General features: G+C 43.4%; 1 protein-coding gene across 1 annotated transcript; it reads left to right on the top strand.

The window, feature by feature from the left end:
• The first annotated feature begins 186 nt into the window (after positions 1–186).
• Positions 187–10,854, top strand: NUP62CL (nucleoporin 62 C-terminal like). The gene is made up of 12 exons (XM_040572361.1): positions 187–586; positions 1,301–1,707; positions 2,402–2,512; positions 2,946–3,074; positions 4,130–4,225; positions 5,329–5,431; positions 5,573–5,717; positions 6,035–6,084; positions 6,204–6,338; positions 7,014–7,125; positions 7,919–7,985; positions 10,643–10,854. The coding sequence occupies exons 1-12, from the start codon at positions 309–311 to the stop codon at positions 10,732–10,734; spliced, it is 1,725 nt and encodes a 574-aa protein (XP_040428295.1). The 5' UTR covers positions 187–308; the 3' UTR covers positions 10,735–10,854.
• Positions 10,855–11,196: the final 342 nt, after the last annotated feature.

Genomic DNA, 11,196 nt, shown 5'->3' on the forward strand with positions numbered 1-11,196 from the left:
GTCGCCATAGCAACCGCTCTCCAGCTCCTCCCCGCTTCTTCCAGCCAGCCAATCCGGCGTGGCGACTCAGGAGCGACGGCAGGCTCAGCCAGTAGAAAATGAAGGCGGTGAAAAGCTGGGCGGCGATTGGGAGGCTGGGCGAGAGGGGCGGGAGCAGGGACTCGAAAGCCGCCGGGCGCGTGCGCGGAGCGCGTCATCAGCGCGCGCGGCGGGGCCTGGCCGCCGGTGGGTGCTGCGGGCGGGCTCCGTGACGGGGCCGGGGGAGGCCGCGGGTCCCTCCCGTCCCGCTCCGCCCGGGCCGCTCCGCCATGAACCAGTTCAGCTTCGGCTCGGCCTCGGCCGGCGGCGGCGGCGGCTTCACGTTCGGCACGCCGAAGACCGCCGCCACCACGACGGCCGCCGGCTTCTCCTTCACGCCCGCCCCGTCGGGGGGCTTCAGCTTCGGCAGCGCGGCGCCGACGCCCGCCAGCAGCCAGCCCCCGGCGCTCTTCTCCTTCAGCACGCCCGCCACCACCGCGCCGCCCGCAGGCTTCAGCTTCGGGACGCCTGCCGCCGCCGCGCCGGCAGCCGGCGTGTTCCCAATGGGGTGAGCGGCGCTGCCGGGGGCGGGGGGGCCCCCAGCGGTCGCTTTGGTGCTCCGGGATCCGCCGTGCTTACTGCGAGCGGCGAGGCCTGCCCGCTGCTTGTCAGTACCGGTGCCCGGAGCTGGCTTTAAGAGCTGCTCGTTCTGTAATTCACCCTGCCGTTGAGTTGTGGGAAAGAGGGCTAAGGCTTCAATTGTGAATATAAAACGTCTTTTGTGATCCGTATCTGAAGCATTGAGTGCCCCCTTGCTCAGGTGGGGCTGTTTTCTCCTGAAGGTGACTGCCGAGCTTTGAAATGTTTCTTCTGATTTATTGTTTCGGAAGCCTGCTACGTCACAGCGGTGGGAAGGGAGCTCAACTTGGGGCTAGTTGTGATGCGTAATTACAAGAACAGGCTTGTGTGGAGGAAGTGGAAAAGACGCTTAAAAGCTGAGAGAATAAACAGCTTTATTACGCTGCTCTAAATGTCTTATAGCGTATTGATAGGCAGAAGTAATTAAGGGGGTGTCAATATAAGGAGACTTAACAGTATTGCAGTTGACAGGACTTATAATACAATCTTTGTCAAAACAGAAATATGATCCTGGTAGAGTGCCTGTCATTTTCAAAGATGCTTTCTGTTGTTTTGTCAGCAAACGGTCCGTAAGAGAGCTGACTCAGTATTCACTGGATGTGTCTTAAACAGCCTGACTCACTACTTTTTTTTTCTTTTGTAGGGGAAATGCACCCAAATTGAACTTTGGAAGCAGTAGCACAACTCAGGCTACTGGAATCACAGGGGGGTTTGGGTTTGGTAGCTCTGTACCAACCAGCACACCCTCGAGTCAAGCAGCAGCCCCTGCTGGCTTCGTGTTTGGAGCTGCTGCCGCCGCCACCACCACGACGACGACAACCACCACCACTCAGTCTGGGACAACCGGAGGCTTTACTTTCGCTAGCGGTACCACGACCCAGGCGGGAACAACCAGCTTCAACATCGGTGCTGCAAGCACCACGACTCTGCAAGCAGCGCCCGCGGGGCTGACCTTTGGAGCAGCACCCGCTGCTGCGGCCACCACTGCGGCCGCCTTAGGAACCACAACCCAGCCTGCAGCCCCCTTCAGCCTTGGGACACAGTCCTCGGGTGAGTGCCTGGGCTTGAAACGTGAGCTGTCTTTGGCGGAGTTTGTATGTGTAAGTGAACTAATGAGCTTGCCTCTTGGCTAACAGTGTGGCTAGCAAAGTATCTATGGAGAAGTTGCTCAGAATGGCACCTTGCTCTGGCTTTGACAGTATGTCTGGGCTGTTGTGGGTAGGGCTTGAGTGCCATGGATACAGGCTTCTAAGCTGAGTGGTGTTTTACAAGTATTACTTACGTGATGGGTTTGAAAAGCGAGGCTGAAATAATATTAAAAGGGTGTGTAGAGGTGCCAGCTCTCTTTGAAGCCTTATAAAAATGTTTTTGGTGGCTTTCCTAATGTGAGGGGAAAGGGCTGGAAGCAGTGGGGAAGGAGTGCTGCGGGGTGTGCACGAGCCTGTTTGCTTCTGTAGAATTGGCAGAAATTCAATTTGCAGCTTTTGATTTACTTGGTGATAGTTCAGGCCTCTGAAGGAAGATCTGGGGTTAGGATGATGTTCATCTGCATTAAATCATTTGTTAAAGCCTTTTAAGTAATCTTCCTAGCTCTACTTCATTTGCTGGATAATGCAGAGTATTCGTTACATTAAACATTAATGTTTTGCTTAAACTGTTACTTCTGCTGACTTGAATACTGTGATCGGTTTCTCTGTGGTAAGAGGTTCATCTTTCCTTTTCTATGTATCCTGTTTTGTTCCAGGTCTAAACTTTGGATCGTTGACTTCAACAGCAGCCACTAGTGCACCGACGGCAACTCAGACTGCTACTACCAGCCAGGGACCCACTCTGTCCTTTGGAAACAAACTGGGAGGTAGGAATAGATTTTAGGAAACGATTACTCAAACTCGGTGAATCTGTTGCCCTTCTGGGTATAGTTTTCTAAACTGGCTTCTGGAGGTGGTCTGGAACTGTTACTGTGAGTTTGCAATGGCATCAGTACTCTGTGAAAGCTCATTGAATGTAGTTACAAAGCTTGATTAGTGTGCTGTATTGTGTCCCGTGCAACATTCTGTTCTGCACATCTTTCTGGAGTGTAATGGAAGGGAACTACAAGTTTAAAGGGTACATTGGAAAAGAGAAAATGGAAGCAGAACACAGCAAAAATAATTTAAAATTCTCTTGTACCCATGCAAAAGATGGTCTAATTAGGCAAATTTGTGTCCCTCTCGTAGCGTGGTTCTTCTGAAATGTGTGAAAGCCCCAAGGGCTCTGCTTGTACAAAATCTCCACTTTTCTGTTTGTAGTAACATCCACAGCTTCCACAACGGCGGCTACCACCACAGCTTCCCTTCTTGGTTCAACGGGCCCTACTTTGTTTGCATCTATAGCAAGTTCTTCAGCACCGACCTCATCTACCACCACAGGCCTCTCACGTGAGTCACAGTATGCAGATCTGGTGTGTTGGGGGAATAAATGACTAGCATTTATTGATGAGGTGCTGTCTGTCTGTAGCGAAGCATCAGTTGCTGAGATAATACGGGACAAGGCTCTTCTTGCTGCTTGGTGCCTTCCCTCTTTAAATTGTGGCAAAACTTCTTCAGTAGCAAGGCACAGAAAATTTTGTACGAAATAGAGCACGCTTTAGATTCAGTGGGCAAAGCAGCAAGTGGGAATTTAATCTGTACGTGAATTTTTGTCTGCGTAATACCACAGCTGAGCTTTCTGGTGATGCTGCCGTTTTCCCAGACCAGTGCCTTGAATCTGGTTACATCCGCCTTTGACTCTTGTATTAGGTGCTCACGCTTAAAGAGCAGAGTGGCCTGCGACAGTGGAGGTGCAGTGTGGTAAAAACACACTGTATTCATACAGCTGTACATGTACAAGTTCCTCTGGTAATAATTGACTTGTTTCCTCTTGCAAAATTATTTTTGGCAGGAAATAGTATCTGTTTTCCGACAGCTTCAAGGCAGAAGCTGAAGTTTAAAGTGAGTCCTAACAGCTTCCGTTCTCAACCTGCAAGGACATGTTAACACTGTGGTTTCCTTTGATTATGGAGACTAGCTACAGCAAATGTTAATGTTTACTAGAGTTAATACAACTTTTCCATATAATAATACTGCCTTACACCTAGCTCTGAAAACTTAGATGCTCCCAGGGAGCTTCAGAAGTTTTGTTAGTCGTTATTTTTAATTAATCAGTTGTAGTTTGAGTTAAATGTCAGATAATTCAAAGTAAGAGAAATGGTTGTAGTTTGACAGCTGAGCTAGTAGTTTTCTGTAAGTATCATAAGAACAACAATGCCACTGGCTATTTTATGACTTCAGCCTACCTCTTTTCATGTGTCTGTATGATCCTCCATGTAAACAGTGATCATGGCTAATGCAAACAGAAGACCCAGTGAAGGTGGGTGGACAGGCAGGGTGGTTTTTCAAAGGGGAACTGTATTTAATGGGACATGCAAACTCCTAATGTTGTCTTCGGTTCACAGTTGGTGCTCCTTCCACTGGTACAGCTGGTCTTGGAACTTCTGGATTTGGCTTAAAAGCTCCTGGAACAACAGCTGCAGCAACAAGCACAGCCACAAGTAAGTAGATGCTGATAAAAGATGAAGAGAAGGAAGCCTGACTTCCTTCTAGGAGTGGTGTAAAGGCCCATGCTAGTGTAGCAGCACAGCAGTGCTAATTTCTAGTGTCCAGTGACTGAAAGTAATACAATATTTCTTTGTGATCCTCCTTTTCCATATCCACAAGTCCGCAGTTACTTATGGCTTCTGAGAGTGCCCACAGCAGGGTGTGCGTGAAGGCCTTCAGGGCTTTGATGTTCTAGTCTGGAGTAAGCAGGTACATTAGCTGCTTCTCCTCTAGCCTGTCTGTGTAGATGCAAAATTGCTTTAGATTTCTCTATTTCGGATAGAAGGGAAGGGAGAGGCCAAAGATTTGTGGGGAAAGTTAGGGAGAAATGTTTTATGTTTTGATTCTGCCCTATTAAGCTGTTTTTTCCACATTTTAAGTTTAAAAGCATAGGATTTCACTAGCTTTTCTTCCCAAAAATGTGGTGTTAAGTGCTACATTGAAATGTTGACACTCATGTGAAGATCTGCAGTGCTGCACAGTGTTAGGATTCAGGACTGAGCATCCTTTTCGGGCTGCAGTTACCTGTCAGTGTTCACTGTAACAATATGGATGCTGCTCAGCTCAAGGCATTTCTCAAGCTTGTTTCTAGAGCGACTGAAGAATTTAGTTCAATACCTAAAGTGTTGTATGACTGGCTGGCGGCAGCATCTGATAAATGTTCCTTAGCTTTGTAAAAACAGAAATCAGTCTCCTACAAAGCGCACTCTAGCAGCAATGGTTCAGGGCAGGAACTGGATGTGCTGATGGATTTTAGATCTAATATTGAAACACAGATTGAGAGGGGTGTTGGCTCTGTTTTTTTGAATAATGCACAGGTTAAGGGCAGATCGTCAGTTCCTCATTTGACTAGATCTAGCAGTCAGGTATTTACAGTCCACTGTTGTTAATTGTGTCAAGATGTGCTTGGTTTCCTTCTTGACACACGCAGGATTTGCTTTTTGTTAAAGGGACATTTGAGCTCATAAAGCATTGCATTAGAGTTGTGTATTGGATCTGTTCTCAGTTTGTTACCGGATGTTCTCTTTTGTTGTTTGACCTGAATCTCTTCATTCAGGCACTTCTGCTTCTAGTTTTGCTTTGAATCTTAAGCCATTAACTACAACGGGTGCTATTGGAGCTGTGACTTCTACAACTGCTATAACCACCACAACAACCAGGTGAGTCTTATTACAACTATTTCCTGACTGGGACATGAGTCAGTATTAATGCTGGTATCTGGTGGAGGAAGGGGAAACGGGCGTTACCACACTTGGACTTTTTTGATCTTATATTCTGTACTGTCTCACGCTTCCTCTCAGTGCGCCTCCAGTGATGACTTATGCCCAGCTTGAGAGTTTGATAAATAAGTGGAGTCTAGAACTGGAAGATCAAGAGAAACACTTTCTTCATCAAGCTACACAAGTTAATGCCTGGGATCGGACACTGATAGAGAATGGAGAGAAGGTAAGGTGATATCCAGTGTGAACTCATTTTGCTTGCTTAGATTGTTAAAGGCATTGTGCCACAGATGCAGCAAGCCCTCTGGTAAGACTTTCTGCTTTTAAAAAGATAAATGTGAAATGCCTTTGAAAACCTCAGTGTCTAGTCTTTATTTTTTTTATAGCCAAAACTCCATTAGTAAACTTTTCATCTGTAAACATTGGTGCAACTGTTTCGCTTTTCTAGTAGATATTTTTATGATAATAGCTTTCTCAGTTCCACTCATTTTCTTTTGAGATTACTTTTTGAGTATTCCTGCTATAATTGTCTTCTGCTTACAGATTACTTCATTACACAGAGAAGTAGAGAAAGTGAAGCTTGATCAGAAGAGGTAAGAAACACTTGAGAGAATTTTTTCACTTTTTTGCATCACTTTGCATTGTGTGGAAGTTCTAGAATGTATATAGCCTCTAAGCCTGTTCTAAATTGTAGGTCTTTTTTTCTTTTCAGATTGGATCAGGAGCTAGACTTCATTCTGTCTCAGCAGAAAGAGCTTGAAGACTTGTTGACCCCTCTGGAGGAGTCTGTGAAGGAACAGAGTGGGACTATCTATTTGCAGCATGCAGATGAAGAACGGGAGAGGACGTAAGACAAAAATCTGTTTGAACATGTGCTAAAACAGACTAATATGATGATGATCAATCAGAATTATAATTGGGATGCATGATAATACATAACTATCAATGGCCTTTTTCAAATATGTAATCCACTTTTACGCATGGCAACTTATATTTTACGCATTAGAAATATGAGAATTGCAACTGGAAGCCCCTTAATGAGCATGAAAAGAGCTTTGTTGGATGTTCTAATCAGCTGTCTGGGGAAAGGTTTCTAATTTAGGCTTAATCTCTAAAAATTAATGATTATTCAGTGATAAAAGTGATGAGAACAGAATGCACTATGTGCAGCTCAAGCTTTCTTCTAAGCATAAGTGTTGAATTTTAGCAAGATAATTAAAGAAGTGTTTTGTTCAAGAGATAATCTCGAAGAATCTGGACAGGTGGTTCAATTCTGACAACCTTCCAGAAAGAGCTCAGCGGTTTTGCATGTCTGTCTCTCTATATCTTATAGAGTGAAATACATTAGGAGTTACTTCATCTGTGTAATAAAATGCCTCTCATGGTGTTCTTCGCATATCTGCTATGCCCTGGTTAAAAGGCACGAATGCTAGTTCTGATTGACTGAAGTTAGTGTGATCGGTCGTAGGTCTGCTGAAGTACACTTTAAATGTTCTGACCTTGGTTCCCATGCATTTCGCAGCTATAAGTTGGCTGAAAACATAGATGCTCAGTTGAAGCGTATGGCACAAGATCTCAAGGACATCATTGAGCACTTGAATACATCGGGAGGCCCAGCAGACACCAGTGACCCGGTAAATCCAAGCTTGATTTTTTTTTTAATGCTGGAAAAGAGTCACGGGATATTTAAACAGTGCTAACTCTTCATTTGCTTGCTCTTGGATACTCTGCTTTTAGTTTCAAGCTAGGTAACGTATTTTGTTTCATCTTTCATTTCATTCACTTCTGGTAAGACTTGCATTATAGCACAATGCAAGCCAGCCTGGCTTGCCCACTTAGTCTGTGATTGTTAGCTTTCAAAGTATCTAATTCTGGTGTGAATTTTTTTTCCTCTTTTGGTGTAATATTGCCTAAATAACTAGTTTGAGACCTTTCTTGACTTTTATTCTGCTACCTGCTCCTCCATTTTATGAGATGCAGTAGCTGTTGAACTTTCTGTACTACTTTAGTAGAAGACCAGAATTGCTAGCTTCCTGATAGGTATTAAATTGATCTTGTTACTCCTTGCATCTCTTTACTACAAGGCTTTTTTCAGTAAAAATTTCCATTTGGTGGTTCAGACTGAGTTTTTTTCCCTTTTTTTAACTTCTTCCACCTCAAGACTAAGATTAATGATGTGGTGGGATCTTATGGTTGAATTTGGCTAAAACTAAGCCACAGGCATACACTCAGTCTGTTTTCTTGATGTCAAGGAGAAGCAAACTAGCACAGTCGCTGCACAGCAAAAATGACTGCTGTGTTAGTGGAGTTGTATGTGTGAGAAATATTACTTCTATACTCCGAAGACGGGGACAGGAAGGCTGTCTTTTACTGCTGTTAGTTTTAATGTACTGTAACAAATAGCTCTCACCTTCTCTTTCTATTCAGCTTCAGCAGATCTGTAAAATTTTGAATGCACACATGGATTCATTGCAGTGGATTGACCAGAACTCAGGTGAGAGTCCATCTTGCAGCTTTGGGGGAATGTAAATACAAAGTGTGTAGTGTGTATGCAAGTGTACCTTGGATATAAGTGAGTTCCTGAAGATCACTGAGGAATCTTCTCCTCCTTGTCTTCAATTACATTGTCCCTTCTCTGCTTGAATCCTCTTGATGTGCCTTGAGGGCCTCTGCTGAAAAGTGGTTTGTGATAACAGCTGGTATTTTATAAAAAGTACTGTTTGAAATGCATCAATGCAAAGCAGATGATGTGAAAAACCTTATCCTTGGTTCCACCATAATGAGGTTAAATATTTCAACTTCTGAAGTGTTCCTGGATTCTCCTTAGAAATAAGAAAATGTATGTTTTGAGGGGGGTGGAGATAGGGGAGGTTAGTGTTAGCAGCATTCCCCTGTGAACTGTGGAAAAGCCAAATCAAGGCAGGACTGATCTGCATGTGTTTATCTGCAAGCATGGTAACTGGAGTAATAGTGTGGAAATGTCAAAATAGCAATCGCTTGAGAATTAATGCAGGGCAGAAAATGTGCTCTATAGTGAAAACTTGATAGCGTAGTTACTGTTATTTCATGTTCTGGATTCACTCAACTAATATAATGTGGTGCTTTCAGGGCTCAACACTGAAAACAAAACAAAAAACAAACGAACTCTTCTAATAGGGACCGTGTCCTTGTGAGGGGTTCAAGAATTCTGTGGCTTTGCTTTTAACAGATGTTAGCAGCCACAGGAGGGCATTGCAGAATAAAGCAGTGCAGCTCTCACCAGTACCAAATTGTGGCTGTCTGACTGCAGGGCTGTTCACACCTGCTGTAATTCTTGGGTGAAAGCAGGCATGCTAGTAATTTCTTTTTAAATAGCGCTATTGGCTTGCTTAGGTCTGGATTAAATTTGCCTTTTTCTTCTAGAAGACAAATGCTAGCTTTCACATTCCCGACATGCCTTTATCATGAAATCTGGTATAGCTCCTCTGGCACCAGAACGCTGACTCTACAGAATGTTTGAAAAAAGCAATCTGTTTCATTTCAACTTTACTAGAAAGGAGATAATTTTTTCAGTCATTCTATACTAAAGTAATTGTCTTGTCAGTTAATCAGAATTCACTATCTTTACTGATAAATGTGCATTTTCTAAAGAAACAATTCAGCTTCAGTTTATCTTCAAATAAGAAGCAAAAAGCCTAAGAAAATGCAGTTAAATTAATATATCTGTTTCTGTGGAGTTCTTGGCAAGGAGGAGAATTCCTGTTACTGCAAGGGGGAGGAAGATGCAGTTCTGAACGTAACCCTCCAAGCAGCTCTTGTCATTAGTAATTTGAGAGTAGGCCTGGGAAAGATCCATTTCTTAACATTCTTTTTTAAATCAAAAATGAATGAACGAAACAACTGAACTCCACAAAAGAAAGACATCTGTTCTATAGGTAGTGTTATCAGTTTTATTTCCCATGAAACACCTTCGGGGCTGTCTCACAACAGCCAGTGATCTTTTCTAGGCCGGTGTGTACACAGCGGTTATTAACTTGTCTGACGTGTTCAAGAATTATGTGGAGCTGGGGCACTTTAATCAAACTACTGTTAACTTGTCAGTGTAACAGAAGCTGAACATGAATGGACTTGCTGAACATGGATACAGGGGGATGTTCCTTCCATAAGGTGGCCTCAGTGAAAAGAGGATTTGGACAAAACCTTGTTCTGAAATTTCCTTTTCCTGAGGAACAGGAATTCTTTTCTTAGTTACAACCGAGTTCTGAGTTGAGATGGTGAAGCAGACTGTCATTTCATGCCATGATCATTTTTGCACAGTGAATTTTTGAAAACTGACAAACTGCAATGTGGTGTTTAATATGTTACTGGAAGATTCTGGGTTTGGCAAACTCTAAAATTAAAACTTAAACTGGAATATCTCCAAGCCACAGACTGACATAATGCCGTAGCCCTGTTGAATAACTTCTGATAAGCTTTCATGAAATTAAATTAAACATTGCTCTAGCTTGTGCCAAGAATTTTTGTATGTTGCAATGCCTCCTGCATTTAAAGTTGATAGTCAATCAGTAGCTTATTTGCAGATCACTGATTTGGAAATATATATAACAGGTTATCTGTACTGAGACTGCAAGTGATCCACAGCTCTTCTGTATGATTGCACTCTTTTCTGTATTTACAGTTAAAAGCTTGTTATGGCTGTGTGATATCCTGCAGGAAAATATGTATATACTTCAAACAGATTGACTAACCTGTAATTTGCATAATTCAGAAGTAGTTTAGCATGAGGTGGGCAGGGGAAGTTCCTTTATACAGCAATTACTTCCTTTCAAGCTGCAGACCAGCTTGCAGCTCCTCTTCAGGAGGGGTTTGCTCTGCTCTCTGGTGCTGTGCCCTGAAACTACAAGCTGGCTCAGCAAGAAGTGTCAACAACATGTCAGGTTTTTTTTCTGATTCTGCTTGCTAGTCCCTGCCACAATACTTTTTGGACAACCTTTAAAGGCCGGGGAAGGTTAGCAGTGCTTTGTGTTGTTTTCCTGTTTCACTGTGCACTGTCAAATCCCAGTGAATGTTAAAACTGAAAGTGTTTTTCTTTCTCTTTCCCCAGGCTTAACTGTGCAGGGTTATATTTTAGGATGATTGTGAAATTGATCACTTTTTTCTTCTTTCCCCCAGCCTTGTTGCAGAGAAAGGTGGAAGAAGTGACAAAGGTTTGTGAGAGCCGCCGCAAGGAGCAAGAGCGCAGTTTTCGGATCACTTTTGATTGAAAGTCTCAAATTGTGAATATTAACCTAATATCCGCATAGGAAAGAGGCTGGTGGGGACCTATGTCTAAATTTGTGATCTGCTTTTCTTTTTGTTGCAATAAAGCTTGTTTTTACTCCAAAGCTACTCTTTGCAGTGTCTTTAGAATTCACCAACTCTGCTCTAAGAGCCTGCATGAAGTTTGTGCTCAAAGTATATGCTTTTGTTTTGTTTTTTTATAGCTGTGTGCCGATTGTTAGATACAAAAATGCTGTGCTTGAGGGATTTGAGCACTGTGTGACTTCACAACTGACCTCTCCAGCTCTGTACTTAATTGTAACTTAAATATTTTCTATCAGAACTTTATGAAATTTATTCAGAGCCTTACAGAGGTGGTTTAATGAACAGCTGTCCTCACAAGAAGCTGTAGAAGTCTGATAGATTTACAAACTGGAGGTTGCTTCTACTTCACAAAGTGGGCCTCA

Source organism: Cygnus olor, chromosome 13, assembly GCF_009769625.2.
Source record: "Cygnus olor isolate bCygOlo1 chromosome 13, bCygOlo1.pri.v2, whole genome shotgun sequence".
NCBI lineage: Eukaryota > Metazoa > Chordata > Aves > Anseriformes > Anatidae > Cygnus > Cygnus olor.

Coding starts and splice junctions, on each gene's coding strand:
- NUP62CL (XM_040572361.1), top strand. CDS start 309: ATGAACCAGTTCAGCTTCGGCTCGGCCTCGGCCGGCGGCGGCGGCGGC. Junction 1,708..2,401: donor CCTTGGGACACAGTCCTCGG/GTGAGTGCCTGG, acceptor GTTTTGTTCCAG/GTCTAAACTTTGGATCGTTG. Junction 4,226..5,328: donor AGCAACAAGCACAGCCACAA/GTAAGTAGATGC, acceptor CTCTTCATTCAG/GCACTTCTGCTTCTAGTTTT.